We start from the raw sequence: 27,371 nt of genomic DNA on the forward strand, positions 1-27,371 counted from the left end.
TTGCATATCATCATAGAACCTTCATCTGGTGATGGATAGAGATAGACACAGAGACCCACACTGGAGCACTGGACTGAGCTCCCAAGGTCCCAATGTGGAGCAGAAGGAGGGAGAACATGAGCAAAGAAGTCAGGACCACAAGGGGTATACCCACCCACTGAGACAATGGGGCTGATCTATTGGGCACTCACCAAGGCCAGCTGGACTGTGACTGAAAAAGCATGAGATAAAACCAGACTCTCTGAATATGGTGGACAATGAGGGGTGCTGAGAAGCCAAGTTCAATGGCACTGGGTTTTGATCCTACTTCATGTTCTGGCTTTGTGGGAGCCTAGCCAGTTTGGATGTTCATCTTCCTAGACCAGGAGTGAGGGGGGAGGACTTTGGACTTTCCACAGGGCAGGGAACCCTGACTGCTCTTCAGAATGGAGAGGGAGGGGGAGAGGAGTGGGGGGAGGGGGGAGAGGAGTGGGGGGAGGCGGAGAGGAATGGGGGGAGGAGGAGAGGAGTGGGGGGAGGAGGAGAGGAGTGGGAGGCTGGGAGGAGGCAGAAATTTATTTCAATAAAAAAATTAAAAAATTTAAAAAAAAGCAGAAGCAGAAGTTGATAGACAAAGAAAGGAGAGACAAAATGCATACATATATGAGAGGGGGATGATAGAGAGACATAAAGGTAATAGATGAATGAGAATTAATTTATTAAAGCCATTGCTACACACGGTCTTATAACTGATAATTTCCTATGTAATCTGACTGCAACACAAATACTCAGGAAAACAGGTTGCAAGTCTGAATGCAGGTATAAAGGCCTGAGAATAGTGGTGTAAAGTGTTCTTAGGAAACTAGGAAAATACATAAACGTAAAAATATTAGTACGTTGACCCACTTTAACAAAAAGTCACATTTTGTAGCACAACAATCTGTATTATAGATCAAATAGCATTGTGAATGTGTGCTTGTGCACTAATGTATGTGCAGATATAAATCTGCAGTAGAACCCAGGGTAGGAATTAGCAATTCCAGACAAAGTGACTAATCTAAGATTAAGTTAGAGAAGGGATAATCAGTAATGACACTTCTCATTAGATTACTTGTAATGCAGTGGGAAGGGTATAATTCATCTAGAAATTATAGAAATTTGACTCCTCCTGGGAGTATTATTTTTTGGGGAAGGGAAGTGATGCACATGGAACTCATGGTTAACAATAGAGAAAAAAAATGCATGCTCAGTTCTAACCTAAGAACATCAAGGCAAAAGTGTGTTTAAACATTTATCTTTTATTGACACTATCTGCAAAGCAAGGCATGACCTGACCCTGCAATTGCACCCCTCCCTGTGACTTATCCTCTAACTGGAGCTACTCTTGGACACTGGTTATTTGTTTCAAATACAAATACTTCCAGTGAGTCTAAGTGATGTTCAGCCAAAGAGCATTGTATCATCTTCCTCTTCATACACTGTATTTCTTGTATGTATGTGGTTATGTGAATGTGAGCATAATCAAGTGCCTATATGTAAGAGAATGTCTATACATGTACACATACATATGTGGATGTCAGAAATGAACCTTGTATGTTGTTTCTCGGGAGCTGACAAGTTTGTTTTCAGAGACAGGGCATAACACTTGGGAACAAGGCTCACTAATTAGGCTGGATTGGATGTCTAGCAAGCTCCCAGGATCTCTTGTTCTGTTTACCCAGTGTTGGTACAACAAGAACACACCACCATGTCTTCAGGATTAATGGGCAAGCACTTCTGTGAATGAAATATCTCTCTAGCACTCACTCTTACATTCTCTATTCTTCATGATATGTGGACCAACATGATGTGTAGGAAACTCTTATTTTATTTTGCTTCTTACCTAAACTGTCTAAAAACAGGTGCACAAATCAAACTTATTTATTACTGAAAACATACAGAAGAAAATGACTATGGATTCTCTTATTATGTGATTTGCAGTAAAGTTCTATTTTAATTAAAGACCAAATACACATTAGCAAAAGGAATAATAACACAGTTGCAGAGAACAGAATATAACAATGTATTTCTACTGTGATTCAACAAGTTGCAAAATAGTTAACAGGTGTTTCCTGGGTACAGAATGGGAATACATGAGAGGAGGGAAGGACATCTTGTCCAAGATGGGGAAGGAGGTGAATGATGATCTAGAGAAGAATTACAGAAAACAATACAGCTTGGGCTAGGCAATCTTCTCTTTTTTTAGATAGGAATAAAGCAGAGCTGGTATTGGGGTGGCACAGAGGCAAATCCATTGAGCACCGGGGTTGTGTCAATATCCTCAGCATTAACCAGCGATTTCAGCTTAAAGTTCTGTAAAATGGTGGTGATGAATAGAAACAGCTCCATTCGTGCCAGGCCCTCTCCTGCACAAATCCGTTTTCCTAGGGGGGATAAAATCAAAGATTACTATGCTCATTTGCATTTGAGAATCACTGCATTTGTAACTGAGACTATGAATGAAGGGTAAGTTTTAGGTGGATGGATAGACGTTTGGCTGCATGAAAGAACAATTAATTTGGCAAATAGAAAAATGTGGAACACAATTGTTTCTCAGATAACCTATACTATTAAGAAATACATTGTTCAAAAATACTTTTTAACTAGTTATAGTTATTCACATCTATAATCAGGCTGCCTAGGAGACTGAGGAGGAATTTTGTGTTAACACAAATAACTCTCTGATCTCTTCATGAAATTCTATTAATGATAAGTGATTTCTTCTTATGATTCTCCACAACACATGAATTTTGAGGCAACTAGGGAATCATTTATTAGAATGGTGTTCCATTTTTTGCACTAAGATATCAAGTTGGAAAGATAAATGTACTGATATCCCCAATAACCCAGAGATCTGGGAGTCTTTCTCATTGGCCTACTTTAACTGAAATTTAAGAAGCATTATTCATTTGTGTGTTTACCAAGTGCACTTGGGATGTTTCAGTAATTTTTGGTATTGCGGAGACTTGTAATTACATAGTTGAGTATGGAGGTGAGTGACACAGCAAAGAAGACCTGAATGTAAATTATGACGTCTCCATTTTCACGGTGAGTAAAGTGTAAATGGCCTTTGCTTTCTTTGGTATTTCTGTGATGTAGCTAAAGGAAGAATACAAACACACTGTACTCCAGCTTTCTGAGTTTTGAACAGTGGATTAACAATTAAAGCCTCACTTTCATAACCTGACAAAGAAGAAATCTCTTTATCATGACATGCATAAACACTGAAAGTCATACTCCTGATCTTTGGCCATTAGGGAGCCACTAGATAAGTCGCTACAGATCCTCATGTCCCTGCATCCATGGAAATGAATTTTTATTACCTGTTGAAAATGGCACGAAGTAGTCACTTTTCTTAAAGTTTCCATTCTTATCTAGAAAGTGGCCAGGGTCAAATATCTCTGGGTTAATGAATTCCTTGCTGTCATTCAGCACTGATGTCAGTGATGTTATTACCGTTGTTCCCTATAACAACACATAAAAACAAATAAAGTTAAAAGAAATTATAGAGCTTAGAAAAATCATGAAAATATCCAGATTTACCTTCTGGTCCATAGTTAGGATGAAGTGCAAAGAACAGTAGGGACATTTCAACAGGCAGAACAGTAAGCAGCAGGGAGGAAGTCAGTCACAGTGTTGTAGCTGATGTGACTTCAATGATGTTCACATGAGTACTTGGACTAAAATTTCTGAGTCTCTTCTCCCTTTCCTTTAGATTGAACTAATGCTTCTCTGAACACCAACTGCTCTACTTCATCACATATGTCTACATACCCTTCATGTGAATTAGGTTATAAGTAGAAAAATTCATTGAGTGTTTTGAACAGAATAGGAGACCATTCATTAAGTACAAAAAGGAAGATTTAGAAAGACAAACGGCACTCCTTTTCTCTCACTTACAGAATCTATATTTGTATTTATATTATAAGAAAGAAAATGCAGTGCTATGTGCAGAAGTATATGTGTTCAGTCTTATATATAATCTGTCTATGTGAATGTACAAACATAAATATAGAAATGCATACATATATATGCATAAATATATATATATGTGTGTGTGTGTGTCAGAAATGCAAGATGAGGATTATTTGGGAGAAAAAAAAGAGGAATGGAATGGGGAGAAGAGGGAGACAATAAAATAAAACAATGTATGATGGAGGTAAGATGATCTGGTGACAGCTAAAGCAATAAAACTTCTGAAGACACAGAAATTGCTGGGAGCTGGTGCAGGCAAGTTCTCTTTAACTAGGACAAAAACAAACCTCATATCATTTTACACTTTCTAGAAATGTGGTCTACAATCTTTTTCAAGGCTGCCAACACATATTAGAAAGCAGTTTATCTAAATATGTCTAAAATTTTAAAACTAAAAAGACCATTATTGATATATGTAAATTATGTGAAAATTAAGTTCTAGTATCAATAGGCATTGAACATTGATATGAATGATATTCATAATCATTTGTTTACATGTTGCCTGTGACTGCTTCTCTGCTACAGTGAGAGTTTCTGAAGGGGCAGCACAATCTTCTTGGCCTAGAAAGGCTAAAATCTGCCAGAATATGGCAAAGATCATTGGTTCCTTCTTATCCTATTTGTTTTTGATGAGATCAGTGGCTCTATTCTCATCTATGAAATCATTTATCCTGTTTCTCAGAATGAAGAATCAACTTGGTTGTTTCATAAAGTAGAACAATAGAATATTCTACTTGACTACATCACAAAGAAACCTGTCGGGTCATGAACCTGAAGGAGAGGGATGATGGAGTATAAGTTTAGCTGATACAACACTCACCTCAAACTAGGCTTTAAACCCAAGAAAGATATGAGTAAATGTGCCATTCCTATTTTGACCTTTGTTATACTTATTAGTTAGTTAGCTCTAAGTATATAAACATAACTAAGTTCTGTATATTAACCATAGACATCAACAATCTTACCTTGAGAATGTCCCTTAGCCAAACAGATACACTAACCCATATACTAAGTCTGTTATGATACAGAAAACCTACTGTCAATTGGAGAAGTAAGTTCTATTATCAGCACATGATGTTAGTAACTGGAACCTTACCAAAATCGTTTTGCCCCACTCCACCCTCCCCGCAAAAGAGAAGAATCCCAGGAGGACCAATGTCATACTTTCTGAAAGAAATTACTACTATAAAAATTCTACATTTTTCATCTGCAATTTGTGATGTCTTCAAAATAGCAATAATTGGCCACAGAAATGAAATAAGTACAAACATAATGACATCAGGAATCAATTTAAACTCCTTTTTAAGGCAAAAGCTTGGTTTTAATGTAAAAATTCTATCAAATTTGAGGAAGAAAAACTATGAAGAGAATGGAATATGAGCTACTTTACTGTGGAGCCAATTATGTCTGAGTATGGCCCAGGGACACTGATTTTCACTTTGAGATGAATTTTATTCACAAAAGTCTGTACATTATTTTCAAAATTGTTCTTTATGCTCATTTTATGGTTCTATGTATTGTATACTTTTGATCACCGACTGTATATGGTATAAACACATATTTATAATGGATTTCTCCACTACACATTGCTTATGACTTCTAGTTTAAGAAAATTCTCTTCATAGTTTTTCTTCCTCAAATTTGTTATTGGAAGTAAACAAGATTGCCGGGCAAAAATTGGGAACTTGGGGGTGGGGTGTGATGGGGGCAAGGGGAGATGGGGAAACAAAAGTGAGAAGGGGAGGATGGGGAGAGCTTGGGGGAATGGGATGGAGGAAGGGTGGATATGGGAGCAGGGAAGTACATATCTTAATTAAGGGAGCCATTTTAGGGTTGGCAAGAGTCTTGACTCTAGAGGGGTTCCCAGGTGTCTATAGAGATGTCCCCAGCTAGTTCCTTGGGCAGCTGAAGAGAGGGAGCCTGGAATGGCCCTATCCTATAGCCATACTGATGAATATCTTGCATATTACCATAGAACCTTCATCTGGCGTTGGATGGAGATAGAGACAGAGACCCACACTGGAGAACTGGACTGAGCTCCCAAGGTCCCAATGAGGAGAAGAAGGAGGGAGAACATGAGCAAGGAAGTCAGGACCGCGAGGGGTGCGCCCATCCACTGAGACTGTGGTGCTGATCTATTGGGAGCTCACCAAGGCCAGCTGGACTGGGACTGAAAAAGCATGGGATCAAACCGGCTCGCTGAACGTGGCGGACAATGAGGGCTGATGAGAAACCAAGGACAATGGCACTGGGTTTTGATCCTACTGCACGTACTAGCTTTGTGGGAGCCTAGGCTGTTTGGATGCTCACCTTCCTAGACCAGGATGGAGGGGGGAGGACCTTGGACTTTCCACAGGGCAGGGAAGCCTGGCAGCTCTTTGGAATGAAGAGGGAGGGGGAATGGAATGGGGAAAGAGGGGAGTGGGGGGAGGAGGAGGCGGCGGAAATTTTTTAATAAAAAAATAAAACAAGTCAGAAAGGACTTTTGGAAAATTGACAGAATGTGGACCTTCAAACAGAGATGCTTAAACTTTGCGGAACTGTATTTGGAAGAGAGCAAATGTGGAAGTGTCATTACCAGTTCTAGCTGCACCTGCGGTAAAGCTGCCCCTCTCACCGTGAAGCAGTATAAGCCATCAGCAGCACCAGATAACTCAGAGGACTGTAACAACACTGTGAACCTGTGAGCATCAAGAGCACAGAGGTGCAGCAGAGAAGAGACAAGCTCACCTTGGGGATGATGTAGTTCCTGAATTTAATGTCGCAGGTCACTGCATGGGGCAGGTTGATGGGGATGAGGTTGATGAATCTCTGGACCTCATGAATCATGGCATCTGTATAGGGCATGTGGCTCCTGTCCTGCATGCAGGGGCTGCGGTTTCTGCCAACAACACGATCAATCTCTTCCTGGACTTTAGCTATATGGTCACAGTGACAAAAGGGAAAACAGGAGAAAAATAACATTTTTGGCACAATGTCAGGCCATATACAGCACTATGTGAATATTCCAAAATAAGTGTAAATGTGCGTTTTTCATTCATAGATAAATGTATTTAAACATATATTTATACAGAAATGCTGTGTTGTGGATTTATATCACTATCCTCTACAGATATTAGGATAGATCAGGATATATTTATTACTTAGTAGCTGTAACAATAAATAAACTGTAAGTAATTAAAAATATCATAAAACAATATAATTATTTGGAGGTCTTTTATGTCTGAATATGTCTTATTATATATCTCAAATACTTTTTTTGTCCAGGAGTGCCTCTTAAAATGTTAAGCACCATTATTAGGACTAATGCTGTTTTGCCTTTTGTCTCTGCCCAGTCCAGCATGTCAGAGATCCATTCATTGCCTCTGAGAGCCATTCTTTCAACCCCAGATCTTGGGTCAGGTTGCAGTAGGTCTGTGATGCTATTAAGCAAGTTGTATCACTCTGTTCACAAACCCCATTTAAATGCTCCATATCAGGGCCTCCTGAAAGACTCAGAGTTTCTGCTGGCAGCATGACCCAGGAAAACACTATTTCAAAACTGCCTTTTATTTTTCGTTTACTACCACTGAATCAGGAAGACTCTCTTAAAGAAGCTGTGGCATGCTGCCAGCAAGCAGAGCCAATCCGGAAAAAAATGCAGGTAAACTTTGATTTTAGTGTCTAGAATTCCTTTGCATGCCCTCTCAATTTTTATGTGGATTTAACTAGCACATATTGGAGTTTGAATTTGTTGTAGGAGGCTGTTAGTTTGTTCCCTGAAATAATCGCACAGCTGCTCAACTCCAAAATAATCACACAGAAACTGTATTAATTAAATCACTACTTGGCCTATTAGCTCTAGCTTCTTATTGGTTAGCACTTACATCTTAACCCATTTCATTCATCTGTGTATTACCACATGGCTATGGCTTACCGGCAATTTTCTGTCCATTGTGGTGGGGCTACACGGCATGTCCCTGACTCTACCTTCTTCCTCCCAGTATTCAGTTAAGTCTTCTCTGCCTAACTCTATTCTACCCTGTCATAGGGACAAAACAGCTACTTTATTCATTAACCAATAAAGTCACAAATATACAGAAGAATTTCCCACACCACACAAGGACAATTATATGTATTCACTTAAACTTGGACATTGCTCTTAAATCAATAATAACCAAGCTACAACCTGTAGAACCACTGAGGTTAGGTATGGAACTATGAAGGACAGAAAGACCTTGTTAGGAAGAGAGATAGAATAAATGTTTATGGATGTACTGGGTGTGGTGCTCAAATCAAGGCCTTAAGTGGTGAAGAGACGGGACATGTATGTTGAAATACAGGTAGAGACATGTAAACTTCAGCATCATTTGAGGGAATGTATGGAATCTTAATACAGCAGAAACTTCATATATATATATATATATATATATATATATATATATATATATATGAAACATATACAAAGGTGATCTAATGAAATAGCCAAATAATATGAAGGTAAGGTAGAGTCCCAACTAAACAACACTTTTCACCAAATGAAACTTCTAACACCAGCATTAGGTTACATCTAATTGAGTTTTGATCAAAGGAGTTCCCAGAAAATCTCCAAACAACCCAGGCTATTGTCAAGACATAGGTTGCTCTCCAAAACTGACAGCAAGGTCTCATTGTACAAAACTCTGGGACATTGAGAAGTCAAGTCAATGTTTACAAGGAAACTTCACCCATATATTCCAGGATCTTTGGTAGAGGAATATGCTCTGCTTACTGTCAAAAGAGAAACAAACACCAACCCAGCCACAAAGTCTTTAATCAACAATGGTGTCTTGCCTCCTAGATATGCGAGGGCAATAGTGGCACAAAACCAACCAAGAACTTATCTGACTTATGACTCACTCCATGATATCACACCCATTCCTCAAACTGCTTGGGTGTCTATAATGGAAGACTAGATAGCCCTGAAACCTATAGTAAAACCAAATACTTCTGTATTAAAACAAAAAGCATAAACAACAAAACATAAAACAAAAATTATAGCAATAAAATGAATCCTGATGACATTCTGCTCTACTCATTGATCAGCATCTTGCTCAGTCATTTTAGAGAATATTCATCTTGCAGCAGAGAGCAAGAAGTACAGAGACCCTCAACCAGGCATTATGCACAGAGTGAAAGATCTCAGAATACTTATCCTAAATGGAATGTCTCCATTAAACTCCTCCCATAGTGCTCAGAGTACACTGTGGAACAGGAGGCAGAAAGAGCACAAAAATCAGAGGGGATGGAGGGTATTAAGAATAAAAGGCTCTCTAAAATCAAAATAATCAAAGGACATACGCACTCGTGGAGACCGAGGCAGCATGAATAGAGCTTGTACAGGTATGTAATAGGTCCTTTGCATTAAATTATGGCTTCCAGGTTGGATGGGGGAGCACGGAAGCACGGTTCTTAGTTAGCAAGAGACTTGAACCTAGAGTGGCTCCCAGATACCCAAGCCGAGGTCCCAGTTAGTTCCTTGGGCAGCTGAGGATGGGGAACCTGAAATGACCCTATCCTAGAGCAATACTGACGAATATCTTGCATATCATCATAGAACCTTCATCTGGTGATGGATGGAGACAGAGACAGAGACCCACACTGGAGCACTGGACTGAGCTCCCAAGGTCCCGATGAGGAGCAGAAGGAGGGAGAACATGAGCAAAGAAGTCGGGACCACGAGGGGAGCACCCACCCACTGAGACAGTGGAGCTGATCTATTGATCAAGGCCAGCTGGACTGTGACTGAAAAAGCATGGGATAAAACTGGACTCTCTGAGCATGGCGAACAATGAGGGCTGATGAGAACCCAAGGACAATGGCACGGGGTTTTGAACCTACGTAATGTGCTGACTTTGTGGGAGCCTAGCCAGTTTGGATGTTCACCTTCCTAGAAATGCACAGAGGGGGGAGGACCTAGGACTTACCACAGGGCAGGGAAATCTGACTGCTCTTTGGGCTGGAGAGGGAGGGGGAGAGGAGTGGGGGGAGGGGGAGAAGGGTGGGAGGAGGGGGAGGGAAATGGGAGGCTGGGAGGAGGAGGAAATTTGTTTTTTTTTTCTCTTTTCTCAATAAAAAAAAGTTACAAAAAAATAAAGTTAAAAAAAAATAAATTATGGCTTCCAGTTTATTGTTATTGTGGAATTCTTTGCATGCAAAAGAAATGGCTTCTCTTTCCTATGCCTTCTCTTGAGTTCTTTCCCTTTCTTTTGTCTAATTTTAAAGTATTATTTTTGTTTGTCATATTATATCTATTACATTCAATTATTTTATATATTATTCTTTAGAAGGCTGCTTGTTTTCTAATGAGAAGCAGAAAAAAAGGTATATGGGTGTGAAAGAAGGTGGAAATTTCAGGAAGGAGTAGAGGGAGAAGAAACCACAATCATGATAAATTATGTGAAAAAAATCCATTTTCACTAAAAGGGAAAAACAGCAGATTGAATTATAATACTTTGTAATAAAAATATTCTTTGTTAGATTCATTAAAATTGCATAAATATTATTTATTAGCATAGAAGTATAATTATTTTGAATTTTAGCAGCCTTCTTATATCTGATTATATTTTACCTGTTTGTAATTTTCCTTTATTGTTTTTTTTTTGTTTTTAGGGGGGTTTTGAGGTTTTTTTGTAATTTTCCTTTTTTGAGTTGTAATTTTATTGGAAATTTTAGTAGATACTTTGAAATGCTGGGAATATATTCTCAATTAACAGAGCACTACACTACAGTTGTTTCCCTTTCATTCCCTCTTTATGTTCACACCTACAGCACCCATATGGGAAATGTTGAATTGGGAGCTTCCCAGAGGTGGTACCCAACAACTGCTATGATACTCTTACCCTCTGACAACTGCTATTCAGATTCCTGGATCTTATGACTTCCTGTTACTTTACTTCAGATAATAGGATAAAATATTATCTCTCAAATTTTATGTAGAAATGAAAAATTGAACAAAACTAACGGTTGACCTAGAGGTTTCTTCTGCCTTTTATTTTATAAACACAAAAGAAGCCAGATGATTTTGAGAATTCTGGTCTAGTCTCAATGGGAAAAGTTTATGTGTGACTCAGGTATTTCCCTGAAGGGTTCCATGCTTCTGTTCAGTCCTGAAAACACCATGAGTCTGTGTCTTGGATTGGTGTTTTCAATCCATAGTGGTAAATACATGGAAAATGTTGTCTATTATATTGATGAAATAAGGAGTGCTGATTTATTCCTTTTGTCTGGATGAGTGATGCCACTGCTCACATTCATGGAACAAGGCAGAGAAGGGACTCTAAGATCTAGAATTTGGGGACTCAAATGCTGCCAGCTTCCACGTTCATCCCTATGTATTGCTCAGTCCTTTGTCATTCATCAATGCATCAGTTAAAGGGCTTCTTAGACTCAGTTTCTTTTAAGAATTTTATTTTCCTGGAGGGGTGTATCATGCTGAATGGGAATAGGAAGGGAACTTCAACAAGTCCAGCATCCTATATTCAACTTGTTCTCTTCTTAAGCTGCTATTGCTTTGGAACCAGAATCTTTACATGTCTGTAGTTATATATCCACAGCTTGTGTGTCTTACTTCATGTATGTTCATCTAACATTTATGTTTCAAGATCATCTTTCCTGTTTTATATTTTTCTATTCCCTCATAGTAATGTTTTAGTAATTTAGTGAAGCATTCTTAGCTGCTTGTTATCTCTTCCTATCCTAAAAAATATGATTCATGTTTGTGCTTTTATCATGTATTGGGCACAGAAGGGAGGGTGTGTTTTGTATGTGCTGGACCACTGGATCTGTTTTAAACTGCAATGCGAAAGAAAACATTATTGGTACAGTTGAAAAGATTATTGTTCAACAAAAGTTTAAGAAAATGGATTTCTTAACTGACAAAATTTCTTAATCTACATTTTCTTCATCGATCAAAAATCTTACTAGAGAATCTAAATGTTTTGAAATCTTCTCAGAAGGCACATTATCCCAGCCAGACTCAGTAAAGTCTAGGTTTCAGTGAGATGAATTTTCTTTTCTCCTTCCCAAAGTTGATTCATAAGAATGAAAGAAGAAATCTAGAAGATTTTAGCTGACCTAAAAACATGACTTAAGAATAAAAGGACATGTATCTGAAGGACAATGTATGCTGGTCATGCCTATTTCAGATTACCCTCCAGAAATCTCACACACTGACTAGAATTTGATTGTTTGTCTTACAGTCTGTTTCTCTTCGTCATGCTGTTTACTACAGTCAGTGAATGGCATAGACGGTGAAGGACTGAGACTTCTCTAAGGAAAACAACACACAGACACTAGCAGATTCTTTCTACCATCTTATAAGAACACTGTGGTCACCACCTGTGTCCTCACCTGTGACATCAGGGTGCTTCAGCAGGAGCAGTAAAGCGTATCTCAGTGTTGTGCTTGTTGTCTCTGTCCCAGCAGCAAACAGGTCAAACAAAGTCACTGCCAGATTTTCAAGTGTAAATTCCGATTGTTCATTGTGGCTTGCCTATGAATAATTTGATGCAATGATCTGATAAATTCTTTATCGCAACATCTAATTACAATGACTTTATAATTTCAAGTTCACTGGATGTGTAAAATTTAAATAAAATTCCGTAACATTCATTCCAAATGGTTATTCTAACTGTATAGAAGTTTACTGAGTCGTATAGATTTTGGGTCTAGTTAGTGGCATAATGTTTTATTTATGAGCAAGTTTTTTAATAATAGGACTTCAACAAAAATCTTTATTTTATTTTATTGCCAACAAAGATACTTAAATGTAGAGTAGAGAAGAAATTAACAAATAATTTCAAAATCTGTGGCACAGATTTTCATAAATTTCTATTTCACCCTAAATTCCTGACTAGCCTAACTCTTGCAATGATGTGATTGTCTGCACTTAAACATATACAGTTTTGTACACTCATGCCTTCAAAACATAAAGGAAACATTTTATTCATTATGTATTCTGTCCTCTCAAAACTTTAAGAGGAATAATGTGAGATAGGTCTAATTTGGGGATATATACAGGTTTATACATAAAATTGAAGTCCTGTGTTCTCAATATGGTAAAGAACAGTGGAATACATTTGATTCTATCTCTGAGCATTCTCTATTAAACTAAATAGGTCTGTAATAAGATTTTTTGTCTTGAATTAAATAAACCTATTCAATCTTAATGCATTAATTACTAAATTTTCTCTTATTTTGAAAAGTAACATATCCTTGCATGTGTATCCCACAGTTCGTATCTATCCACCCATCAATCCGTTGATGACTTCTGGATTGATTATCTCAGCTATTTTGAGAAACACAGCAGGAAACAAACACAAATGTACAAGTGCCTTTTCCTATGCTGATATTCTTTGGATATAGGGCAGATTGGGTCTAAGAGCCACCATGTTACATAAGACCCATATCTGTCACAGTTATGTGTCTAAGAATTGGTGGTCAAAACTATTACTCTAATAGACTAATGGGAATAATGCTAAAATGATTCCTAATGACTTACTACTATATTCATAGAACATAGATCTCTTACTTTTGATCAGAAAAACTTCTCCTTTCAGGAGACAGCAATTAATACAGAGATACCCAATGGTTAAATGTACACAGAATAAAGCATTGTTTCTTGATTACCCCTAAATCATGATTACCCCTACGTCCTGACCCATTCCCACAGTTGTTAAATCCAAAAAAAAAATCACACAGAGGTCTGCATTAATCATAAAGTGATTGCCCCATTAGCTCAGGATTCTTATTAACTCTTTTAACTTACATTATTAGCCCATTATTCTTATCTGTGTTGGCCATATGGGTCAGTACCTTTTTCAGTGGCATAGTCACATATTGCTTCTGTGTCTAGACAGGACTGTAGATGGAGCTTCCCTCTTCCCAGAATTTCCCTGTTCTCGTTGACCTGCCTCTACTTTGTCTTACTATCTTTTCTATAGTTCCTGCCTGGCCACGGGTCATTTAAAATATAATTGACAGAATATAGACATTTGTCCCGCACCAAGAACACACTCCTCCCCAGAAGGTTTAAGGATCTTTGTGGAAGAGGGGGCAGAAATGTAGGATTCATTTGTGATCAATAACATCAAGGAATCTGTGTTTTCTGGACACAAAACGACAGGTGAACATGAGAACTCACAATGACTGTGACAGCCTGCCCAAAACTGTGTAGGCTCCATCAGATAAAAATACAACAAAGTATGGGGAGAAACATGAACCCCCAATTCTAGATGATTAGTTCATGGGAAGGGGTAGTAAATTTCCTACAATAATGTGCCCCGCCCCCCGCCAGTAGTTTGATTACATGTCAGGCCTGAGGCTAGGTGAACAACAGACATTGGACTCAATGCTGAAAAGGGGAAAAAAGAAATCACAAAGTTTGGTGAGAAGAGTTAAGAGGATAAAAAGGAGGGTAACCAAAGTTGAGGATTATGTTAAAATTACATCTCGTGAAATTCTCAAAGAATTAAAAAAATATTGCAAAAAATAAAAACAAAAATGTATCAAACATAGAATGATTATTTAATAATCTTATTGCAGAGCTACAGTAATGAGTGTAATGAAGTATTGACACACAAATCAATATCAATACCAATAGAGCTTTGATAGCAAGGAGTTAACCTAAACACCTACAGCCAATGTTTTAAACTGAGTTCCAAGACTGCTCCATCTAAAGGAAGAGTCTGTATCAGATGATGACAGAACAACAGAATACCTACATGAAAGAAGAATGCTAGAAGTGTAAAGAAACATGGACAAGGATAAGCCTCATTCTTTATGATTTGTACTCATAGATTACAGATCAAAACATCAAAACCTAGATAAACAAGACTTCACCCATAACAGAATGTTAATGCATTCAAGACATAACTAAGAATGTGCAAATGACAACCTACAGGATGGAAATATGTTTCTACGCCATTCATGTGGAAAGGTTTCTACCTATATAAATACATGATTGTATAGCTCCATGCAGCAAGCAGTCCAATGGGCAAAAATTTTAGAATTAAAATACTCTGAAGACATGAAAAGGCAAAACAGCACATGAAAAGATGTCCATTCTCACTGTTTAAGGAGATACAAATCAAATCAGTCCTGAGGTACCACTTCATACTATAATTGTTAATAATTAAATTTCAAAATGACAACTTCGCCAGCTATTTGGAAAGTAGTGGATCTTATAGATATGAAATATGGTATTAATGTAACTTTTTAAGCAGCCTCTCAAAAAAGAAAACAATAAAGATATTATTATTTGACTCAGAAACCCCAGTCCTGGAGATATAGTCAGAGGAAGTGATGCCAATATATGTTCATATATATAGCTTAGAGAAGCCTCAGGCCAAAATAAAACAAATATCCATCAGTTAGGAATGAGTGCATTGTGCTATTAATGCATGAAAATGAAGTTTGCTACAAAAAAAGTAGGAAGTAGTGAAACAAGGTGAACTTAGATGAATGTCCAAGATTTCATTCAAATGGAAGAAAACAGAAATTAGATGCCACATATACTGAGCCAGTTTAGATGATCCATTGATCGTAGGCAAGTCTGGACATACAGAAACCACACTAACAACTGCTAAGCATGGTGTGAACGGAAAGGACTGACCAGTAGTGGTGTAGTGTGTTTTATCATGGTAAGAAATTGCTTTCCAACTAAAAGGAGCTGGAAGTTGCAGTACTTTGTAACCACATATGGTACCAACATAATGTAAGTGATATGTGGCTAGGATCCTGAGATACCGCTTTACACTCAGTGAACTAATTCTGTGAGCTATATTTTACAAACTAGCCAGGCAGTGGTGGTGCATGTTTTTAATCTCAGCACTTGGGAAGCAGAGACAGGCAGATCTCAGTGAGCTTGATGTTAGCCTGGCCTACAAATCAAGTTCGAGGACAGCCAGGACTGTTACACAGAGAAACCCTGTCTCTAAAAGCCAGACAAAATGCAAAAACTAGAAAAAATAGTCTGGTCTAGAAAACCCAGCAAGAACAGGTCACTCAGATGCCAGGTTATTAAGTATTACTACACATAAGACCAGTGGAATAGAATCAATGCCCACACCAAACCCAATAATCTAGAGTCAAGTGTTTTTTCTGAGTTCCAAAAAAATTCAATGGAAAATTATCTTTTCAATAAACTACACAGTGTCAATGCAGTTCATGCTGTCAAGATACCCAATAGATACCAATTCTCAACCCCTTTGGTGAAAATTAAATTGAACTTGTACTCAAAGCTTCATTCTTCCATACACCTTCTCTTCCCACCACACACTTCTCTTTACATCACTCAATCCTTCTGAAACTAACTCCCGTATCTATCCTTTTAAAGTAAAAATTTGGCCAGATCTATTTTAACTCACTAGCTATGCAGGATTTCTAGCCACACAATACGCACATTTATGGTGAAACTATTCACACTGCCATGATAGTTGGCTATTTTCACTTGATTAGAATTTTTCCCACATTACCTGCCCTTTGTATGACTGTTCTCCCCTACAGTTTTTAAAGAACAGAGCCAATGTGTTCTAGTTAACAAATTCCCTTTATATTATCAGTATCCATATGGTGCATCCCAACACATAATAAATACTAAAACAGTTTTTCAAATGATAATGACTTAAACCATCTCTGACAAACATTTCAGGATTCAAAAAACCACAACACACTCAGACAATAAATAAATTTATATTAATATTTTACCTGCTTTAGTTTAATCAGGTAATAATCAATGAAGTCCCGAGGGTTTGCAACATTCAATGATTCCTGATGCTCTTTTATTCTTTCCAAAAGGTAATTTCTGATATACTCAACATTTTTTGATACTATATGATGACTTCCTGGACAATAGTCAATTAGTGAAGGGAAATTATTGCAGACCTACAAAATCAGAGAAATTTTTTGTTGAGATATATTATTTTACTTTTAGTCATGTATGTGACGTGTATATGTTATGTATGCATGCGTACATGTGTGTGGCATGTATGTGGGTACACTGGAGGCCAAAAATATCAGATCACCTGAAGCTAGTGGTTTTGGACCATCTAAAATGGATGCTCAGAATAGGACTTAGGTCCTTTAGAAGATAAACACACACTCTTAACCACTAAACCATCTCTCCAGTCCTTGACAAAGAACTTTTTAAATAAGGAAACATATCCACAATATACAGCAAGACCAACATGGATTTGTAGATTCAGAAATGAATGAAAAATAGTGTTTAGCAAAAGGTCAGCAAAAGGAAGAGTTGTTTTATTTCATACATACAGCAATTCTTTGTGATAACAGAGAGACCTGGGGTGGGAGGGTATTCCTGTCTGAATGAGGAAAGATAATGATCAAGTTTCAACATTTATGAATCCTTTTTTTTAATATAAAGACTATTTGTGAGAACTGACTGATGGTTTATACCATTTATTCTCTACAAGTCTTAAGTATGAAATTATGTAAATAATTGTCGTTTACACTTTTTAGATGATGGCTGTAGTGAAAAGAGTTATGAAACTTAATTTATAGAAAAAAAGTAGCACATGCATATTTAACTCTTATAAACTAGACTATGACATGGAATAAATAATCAGAAGTGGGTGGGGCTCCAAGAGACTTTGAAAGCAAAAGTGTGACATAGCCTTTAGGGGTTTCTCTATGCTCACAGGTATTCCTTTTTTAACTTGCTATTTATTTATTTATTTGTGTCCCTCACACCATACATCTCAAACCCATCTACTCCCATAACCCCACACATCCACCCTCAGTCCTTAAACTGCCCCAAAATAAAACAGAATAAAATTTAAGAGTAAAAAGAAAAAGTTTTATCATGGAAGCTGTATTGTGGCAAAGTGAGTCAGGCAGTACACCCTTTTACCCATATAACATTGCTTGGCAAGTGTTCACTGCACAGAGTCATTGACTGTCTCGGGGTCTATGCTTTCTCCTACACTATCAATACTGGCCCTTACTTTGTAGATGTCCTGCTGCTGCCCTGCACTGTGACGATCTTGCAGCCTTAATCTGTAGGACCAGCTCCTCCACATTCTCCAACAGATTACCATTGGGATGGATGTTGAGGTGCATCACCTCATGACCCTAGATCCGAGCCTAGGTAGTTGCACTGTTGGCCAGTTCCCCATCTCTCTCCCTATCCTCATGACTAGGATGAACTCCCTGGCATTGCTCTGGTTAGTTCAGCCTTTATAATGGAAGAGCTGTTTTCATACCTTCTGAGTTGGCTCTCCTACACTTACACTATCACAGCAGGATCCACTCTGTTACCCAGGCTAGCTGCAGGGGCAATCTCCCAAGTGCTGCAGCTAATAAGGGGCAGAGGCAACTCTCCTAATATTATGACCTCAGGATCAGCGCTGCAACCTGCCACAGGCTACAAAGGAGGGGAGGCAATCTTTCCTCCACACATACTTTCATAAGTCAGATGAGGGGAGAGGCCAAACCTCACAAACTCACATTATCTAGGTTGGTTCACCTGCAGCCCTGCACCCCAATCAATAGGGGCAATAGAGTCAGCTGTGTTGTACTACCTGTGGAGATGCAGGACCAGCTTTCAAAGGTGCTGAGGTTGGTAAGGAGGAGTGTCAGGTTTCTTGCACACCACAGGTGGCTGTGGCAAGGGGAGGAGGACATCTTTCCCTAGCCCTTACCACCACATGGCAGATTAGTGGGTGTGGCCAGCTATTCCACTCTCACAACCTCAGGGCCAGCTCACCTGTGCCACTGTAAACAGGGTCCACTCTTGTGTGCTGCCCAGGCTAGAAGCACAGCCTGCTTCAATGAGTGCTGCAGCTCGTAAAGGGGAGGGTCAGCTCATGAGGAGCAGTCAGGGTAAAATCCACCAAGCTCAGCTTCTTAGACCTGGCTCACCCACACTCCTATCAACAGGACCTGATCTACTGTGCTGCCAGGAGGAGGTGTAGGACCCATTTTCTTCCTAGTGTTTCAGACAGTAAGTGACAGAATCAACCCTGTACAGCCCTTTCCTCTTTGCCTTAGGTGGTTTCAGGAGCTATGGACATCAACACAGATCAAGGCTGCAGCATGTTCATGTACCCAGACATGAACCTTGGCGGCAGCCAAGTCCCAGACATCACCATAGCCCTGGTTAGCAACCAAGTCACCCACTTCAGCCCACTCCTCACTGTTTCCCCTATTCAGGTGTGCCTCTCTCTCCAGAAAACATGAACTGTTTTTCTGTCTCTCCCATAGCACACCATACATTTGCTCACCTTAGTAGTGCCTGACTGCCTGGTGTCTTGATTTACTGGGCAGTCTGGAATACAGCCATTCTTGTGGAGAGTTCAGGAGATGCCAGTTCAGTCTAGGATAACTCTGATAAGATGTATGTGGGCCACACTCCTCTTCACATTTCAACCTGTCTATTTGTCAACTAGGGCAAATGTGTCCAGCAGACACATGAAACCACTGGAAATAGTGTTTCCTGACAGATTTCATTGTCATTAATATTCTTTCTCCTTTTATGGAATGTTCTTTCTAAACTAAAATATTCCTGCCTAGTAATATGATAAGGATGTGTTTAATAGTCAAAAAGATAAGAATTATGCATAGAAGAATGTCCTGTGAACAACTGGCCACACTTCCAGATATGAATGCAATATACAAAAACTTCTCTGGATATCAAGTGGAAAACCAAGGGGTACAAAACTAGCAGCCTTGAACCAATCTGGAAACTGCCATTTAGTTTTGCTATTTGTATAACAAAGGATGTAGACCGGCCTTCCTGATATTCTGTCCATAATATGTTATTCAAAACTATGTTGTCAGGCCACCTCAATTCTCAGTACATATTGAATTTGATTTGTGATAATGAAAGACCAAAAATATGATTTTAGGAGGAAAAGATCTTGACTTCACCTGCATCCAGGGGGAGCTCAGAATCCTGACATTCTCATTTAATTTTTCCATCAGGTTAAGAAAATCCTGATCTTTGTAATCAAAACGATTCTGGAAAACAGTGGAGCAGATGACATTACACGGAGCACAGCTCAAGATGAACGTGGGGTCACACGGTAAACCTGAGCAAACAGTAAAAAAAATACCATTAAAATGGACAAAGAGATTGTTTTGGTTTTGTGAACATGTAAGGAGTCTTTAGAAGTTGTAAACCATATCCTATCTACAATTTTTTTAACAGCTAAGCATTCATTATATGTAGAATCAATGTATCACTTTAATCTTAAATTTGAGGTGGCCTCATCGACAGTAGCTATAGAAAAACAGACCATATCTGATATAGCAATGTTTACACTTTAAACTATATGGTACTTGCAAGAAAACAAAAGATTTTGTAAACCTAAAATTTCTAGTGTTCAGAACAGAACTGCTTCTTACTACAATGTCTAGTTTCCATATACCACTCAGATGAATGTAGAAGAGTGTACACCTGAAATATCTGCAGCCACAGTGAGGAATCCAAAGAAGCAAATATTGATCCTAGGAAGGAGGAACCCCACTGCAGGTGAGTTCTGGTATTAGAAGAAAAAATGTGTGGAGAATTTTTCCTTGTTACTTGAGAATAATGTGTAATTTCAAGAACAGCAACTTCCATGTGGATTTGTTTGCATTACTAAATAAAATGAAAACTTTCTTATTACAGTTAAATTCCAAGAGGGGAGACAACAAGAGAGCAGTGATAGAGACTTCCCTTTTCTCATTTCATCATTTAAAAAAAGGAATCTTATCCAGAAAAAGTAAACACAACATTCGAAAAGTAGACACAAAGTATAACAAGGTCAGTGCTAGACAGAGAGCTCTGCTTTTAAAGTACTTTCTGTTGTTTTAGAGGACCAAAGTTCAGTTCTGAGGAGCCTCCCAGTGGCTCATAACTTATTGTAACCCCAGTTCCAGAGGAATATAACACAATTTTCTTATTTCTTTGGCACCAGGTACACAAGTGGTTCTCACATGTATATGCAGGCTAACATTTATACACATAAAAAACCAATCTTTTTAATTAAAATGAAGAGTCCCAGGGAAGGATACAATAGAAAAAAATGGAAATGGGGTGGCCAGAAAGGTGATGGTAGGAAGATTTGTTCGAAGCACATGTTACCCTCATGTGAAATATCTATATGAAGCCCACAATATATACAGTATTAGTAACAATAATGTTTATTTTTTAAAAGAAGTAAACAGTGATTATGCTCAATCAAACTCTACACAACATATCTGAGAAACAGTGCAGTATATAGATTTATAAACATCTCTCAAAATCACCATTATTAGATTACTATGCAATATAATGCTTAAAATTTGTGTAACATATATACACATATGATATTTCAGGTCAAAAATCATAATAAAATTTCTTTTTTAGACTTATTTTCATTTGTGTGCATGAATTCACAGGTGTATGTGTGTATGTGTGTCTGTGTATGTGTGTGTGTGTGTGTATGTGTGTGTGTGTGTGTGTGTGTGAGAGAGAGAGAGAGAGAGAGAGAGAGAGAGAAAGAGAGAGAGATCTGTGGAGGCTAGGAGAGCATGTCAGATCTCATGGAGCTGCCTGACACCTGCACTTGGAACCCATTACTGATTCTTCAAAGGAGCATTCTCTCTCAAGTGATAAAGCATCTCTTCAGCTCTCAGGACAGTTTCTTCTGATCTCTTTTCTATAGTAAAATGACTTTGAACATATCATAAATATACTTTACATGCAAGCAGATCCAAAACTTAAATCTGTAGACCTCACATAAGGGTCACATAAAAAACAAGATTCTGAATAAATTATTAAACATTTGAATAACATGAAGCTCCGTAATATTACTGTACATATGCCAGGGTATAAAAACATGATTATATTATATGCTATCAGAAAATGATTTATTTAAGTCAAAAACAGTGAAGGATGAAAGAACTTTTCTTATGTGTAAACATGCTGTTCACAGATTAAATTTGATTTTTAATCTTTCCTTTCATTTTATTTGGGAAAAAAACTTGAAGTCCTTAGAAATGAAATAATTAATGCAATTTTTCACATCAAGAACTTCTTAGGTCTTCCTAGACCTGGATAGAGCCTTGGACTTCCCACAGTACAGGGCACCCTGACTTCTCTTAGGACTAGAGAGGGTTTGGGAGAGGGGTCATGGGAGGGAAATGGGAGGAGGAAAAGAGATGGAAATTTTTAATAAATAAATAAATAAAAAGTAAAACAAAAAAAGAACGTCTTAGGTAAGTAGCATTTATAGCAGTAGCAAAAGAAAGTGATTCATTTTCTACAAAAGAATTTTGACCTTGGGCAGGAATGACTGGCAGGATAAAAGACAGAGTCAACAGGTTAGCAAAAGTAGTTCATGTTTAGTTAAAGACTTAATTTAATTAATAAATAATTTCCTTGTTTTCTCTTTGTGCATCTTGCATATTTGTGCTGTCATATGTGTTTTGATAGAATGTAATTCAAAACAGATGTGCCATGTAAGACGAAATAATGAAGTTGTTTACATTTATTGGTTTACATACATTTAACCATTCCTAGAGCTTGGGAATAAATCCAATTAGATTACACTGGATAATCGTTTTGATGAAATATGAATTTGGTTATAAATACTTTATTGAAAAAATTGCTTTTCATGTTCATCAGAAATGTTAGCCTATAATCTTTCTTTCTTTCTTTACTTTTTTCTTCCTTGTTCCTTTACTTTTTTCTTTCTTTCTTTGTTCCTTCATTTTTTCCTTTCTTTTATGCTTTGTCTAGTTTTGATATCATGAAAATACCAACATTGTACAAAGATTTTTGGAAGTGTTTCATCATTTTCTATTTTACAAAATAATTTGAGAAGTACAGATGATGGCTTTTTAAACAGATTATTAACAGATGAATCTGTTAGTATTAATCAACTACAACTAATATATATACACAAGACTCATGTAAGTTTAAGCCAGACCATATCACAGTATGAAGAGGGTAGGTGGGTACAAAGTCCCATCAGTAGTTAAGAACCTACTGGCACTTCTTAGCTCTCAAGAGAAGGTAAGTCATTTTTCTTTAAACGTGTAACTTCTCATAAGTCAAACATAATTCAGAAGAAAGCCACACATACAGGATATTGCTCATACACCATCATAGAAGTTTCTGTTTACAGTAGATGATGACAAATACAGAGGCTACAAAAGATAAAGGTGCTGAGAATAGGCTAAATTCAGTTCAACCCTAAATATAAATTATGTACTTTACCGATTCCTCAGAAGACTTAGGGATGACTGAAAAAGAAGAGACAGAAAGATCTTAAGAACCAGAGGTGGTAGATATCTATTAGGAAATGGTGTCCTCTGGGTGCAGCAGGGCAGAGCACGATAGAACTCACAGAAAATGTGACAGGATGTACAAGACCTGTGCAAACCAATGCCAGAAAAGATCCTTTCATGGACACAGAATTTGGGCATGTTGTCCTACCAATAACGGAGGAGTTATTGACAATTACTACCTTCTGGAAGAGGAAGGGCCAATTTCCTCCAAGAGCCCCTAATAAATCGATCATGTTTTGGTGGAAGGTCACACATAGAAGAATTTTTGACAAGCACAATTGTTTTTTAAGGAAAATTACAAAAAAAAAGTGTTTGGAAGAAAAGATGGGTATGTATGAGAAGAATTAGAGGGAGAAGGATGAATGTGATGAAAATTGAGGCATCTGTGTAGGGCTAGTGAGGGGATAGACCGTAGAAAAGGCTATACTACCTAGTCTGCTTGACTGCCATAATTCTTAATTGTATTCAGAATCATAACCCTATATGAATAGGTAAACGTAGTTACCGCCCATTATTAAAGAGATCTCTTTTTACAGTAAATGGAGATCATCACCGAAAGCCACAATTGGACATAATGCAGACACCAACAGATTTTGGCGCTCCCAGCATTAACTGAAACAAATACATCATAACTGCCACATCTATGACTAAGGGAACATCACAGCAGAAAAGGCAGAAAGATTATAAGAACTAAAATCAGCCCCAAAACCATATATATGATAACCAACAACAAAGATTACTCAAGAGGTTGTTTATATATGTGTGTATACAAACACAAAAAACACACAGAGAGACATGTGTGTGTGTGTGTGTGTATAACAATAATCAAACAAAAAGAGGCTATCAACTTGACAGTGGAGAAGGCATTAGAAGAAGGCAAGGGAGGGCATCTGAAAAATGATAGAATAAGAAAACAGGAGGAATTATGTAATTCTATTTTATTTAAAACATATTTTCAAACACGTACCAAATTCTGAAAGCACTAATAAAGTTTTTCTTACAAAAATCTTATAGGCCAAGCACAAATCATGTTAGGTGATTATTAAATAGACAACACCAAACAGAATAGGTAGAAAACTAGGGTGTGTCTCAGTAGAGATGGTGGATGATCATGATAAAAACACATTGTATAAAATTCTCAATGTAGTTAATAATTTTTAAACAAATGACAATACAATTTTAAGATCATGCTACAGCAGACAAAATAATTGATGAAAATTCTATTATACTAGGCTAAGAAAAGGAAAGTATAAATTGCATGTTACCCAGGACTGTAAACATTGGCCTAGAAGAATCCCTATACTGCTTAGTTAATTTCCTCAAAGCTCTGTAATCCAAGAAAATGAAAACAAATATCCTTTGATTGGGCTCTGCCACTATTATCAATAGCAGTTATTCCATGATGGAACGATCCACAAAGACAAAGTACACTTGTGCTCCTGGAAATTCAGCTAAAAAGAAAATTAGCATGAAACATATATTCATTGTTTCTGATTTAAAAACAAAGAAAATTTTAGAATAGGTGTGATCAACATCACGCATACATACACACACACCTTGACTAAAATGCAAATGCAGAAATCTGCACTTACCATTGGTTTTCCTCAGTTCCTCCACAAGGCACTGTGCTTCCTCTTGAACACGGTTTTCAAGGTTCCTTTTGCCCATGCCCAAATTCCGCAGAGTTGTGAGAGTGAAGCGCCTTATCTCTTTCCATCTGTTTCCATTGCTAAAAATAATGCCTAAAGAAATAGAAAAACAGGGTCTCTCCCTACTGCTTGCACTGGCTTTCAGAAATATATTCTCTTTAGAGGGATACCGTGCTCAGCCTACATATAGTGGAGAGGGCCTTGGTCCTGCCTCGAAGCAATGTGCTAGACTTTGTTGACTCCCCATGTGAAGCCTTACACTGTCTGAGGAGTGGATGAGGGTGTGGTGGAGGGGAAGTTGAAGGGAGTGGGAGGAAGAGATAAGTGAACTGGGGTTGGTATATACAATGAGAAAAGATGGATTTTTTGAAAAAATTAAAAATTCAGAAAAAATAAATGGTAAAGCACTAGAAAAATATTCTAGGAACAAATGAGAGATTTGATGGGTGGAAACCGCAGAGAGGTCCAACCTGTACCTAGGGGAAGAAGTTCCACCCCTCCTTTCGGTCTTCACTTTCAACAGAAACACTGCATCCCTCATATGAACATGTATAGTAACTTACCAAGACCTTTATTAATTCTTTCAGCCATTGGGAAGCTTCCTCTTCCAGCAAACTCTTCCCCATGATCAATCAGAGCCTCTTTCACTGCTTCATACCCATGCAACACCACAGTGGGTTTCATGCCAAAGTACAGAGTGAACACTGGGCCATAGACTTTTGAGAACTAAAAATTGAAAAGAAAAATGTAAATACTAGCAAAAAAGCCATTTTAATCTCCATGGAGTCAACCTCATTCACATTGATAATATCACTCACTGTATTTTAATATTTTTAGTCAGGCAAAGCTCAATTTCAAATGGTTGTGAAGCCTATTTATATCATATTAGGGTGTTATTGATCACCTTCAGAAAACCATATAATGGTTCAAGACTCAGGTAGTTCTCATACAAGGATTACAATGAATTTTCACACCAAAACATTCAGCAGGACGCTGACCACCAGAACTCCATACAGGAAATATACATGCCTACTGACTGCCCCCTCTGTCTCAGCACCTGCCCAACATACTCACCATCAACCCTCCCATCTTTCCCACCATGTCTCAGTCCCCAACTCAGGAACAAACACCCTCTTTGAACAGAGGCCATTCCACTCTGACCTACAGAAGTCCAGCCCACAGGTGTGGAGACACTTTCCTCAACCACTGGCAACTGTAGTCAGAAGATCAGAGAAGAAACAGAAACCGAATAACAAACACACATACTGCTAAACTCATATTACTATATTTATGAATTTAATGCTATACATCAGATATCTGGTTCCATATTTACAGGTTTAGAAAAAGAGCAGATGACAGTACCTAAAGGACCAAGAATAGTCAAGTCACTCCTAAGGAGTAAAAATGCTGTTTGAGATATAACAATAACTGATACCAAATTATATTATAGAGTTATGTGATAGAAACTGTCTGGTACTCACAAATAAAGGCAAGTGGTCCAGTCGAATAGACAAAATGATGCAGCAATAAAGCAGCAATGTAAAGGCCCACTTACTTTCAAAATACAAATCTGTAAGTCACTACAGTTGATTCCATTGAGGAACAAGATTTGGCATAATGCTACTACAAACACAGAGAGTGGGCACCACGGGAGCTGCACCATAGGCATGCAATATTTCCTGGAAAAAAATAGTTCCTTCTCTGGCTGGATATAAACATCACCAAATATGTTGAAATCTTGGCTTCTCTGTTGCATTTCTTGTGTTATTCCTTGTCCTTGGTGTTTAGTTAAATTAGGAATCAGTTACTTTGTTAGAGTGCAACATCAAATAGATGTAATTAGAAAAAATGTTTTTCTAAAATTCTATTATTTCATTATTATTAATGACTTATTCAATAAATCATTACTCACTATTGGTCTTCATCCAAAAATAATGGAAAAGATGTGGTTTTTGTTTTGTTAGACAGGAAATATTCACAAATTGTGCAATTTTGTGGAATTTTTTGTTTAATAAAATGTGAAGAAGTAAATGTCCTTTCACCTGAAACCTCACTCATTACTGAATTCCAGACAATGGTCACCTATAAGTGTCATAAGGTACACAATACTTCGCAAGAGTTTTGAATTTGTAATTATTTATAACTATATTGCCCCAAATACTAGATTTTCATCTAAAGCAACTGTCAGTTTATCTTCTTTGTCAAGGTGTTGGAGGAGCACAGAGAATACTTACATTGGTCAAGCACTGGCTGATGTCCTTCACATCTATTTGCAGGAAGTTGCCAAGAACTGGGAGAGGGATGGGGCCAGGAGGGAGCTTCGCTCTCTCAGAGCTCTGTCTCCAGAGTGAGAGGAGAAGCAGACAGCAGAGGCTGAGCACCAGGACCACAACTGCATCCATGGAGATCCTTCTGCCTGACACAGCTGTGCTCAGC

At 37.9% G+C, this 27,371-nt stretch overlaps 1 protein-coding gene across 1 annotated transcript; it reads right to left on the bottom strand.

Annotated features, from left to right (window-relative positions):
- Nucleotides 1-1,949: 1,949 nt before the first annotated feature.
- Nucleotides 1,950-27,371, bottom strand: LOC121454361 (cytochrome P450 2C25-like). The gene is made up of 9 exons (XM_041661661.1): nt 27,170-27,371; nt 25,499-25,661; nt 24,879-25,028; nt 19,900-20,060; nt 16,720-16,896; nt 12,364-12,505; nt 6,724-6,911; nt 3,342-3,483; nt 1,950-2,402 (listed from the first exon to the last, which is right to left on the bottom strand). The coding sequence occupies exons 1-9, from the start codon at nt 27,335-27,337 to the stop codon at nt 2,221-2,223; spliced, it is 1,473 nt and encodes a 490-aa protein (XP_041517595.1). The 5' UTR covers nt 27,338-27,371; the 3' UTR covers nt 1,950-2,220.

Source organism: Microtus oregoni, unplaced genomic scaffold, assembly GCF_018167655.1.
Source record: "Microtus oregoni isolate MIOR12 unplaced genomic scaffold, Mior012 000012F_ref0000307, whole genome shotgun sequence".
Lineage (NCBI taxonomy): Eukaryota > Metazoa > Chordata > Mammalia > Rodentia > Cricetidae > Microtus > Microtus oregoni.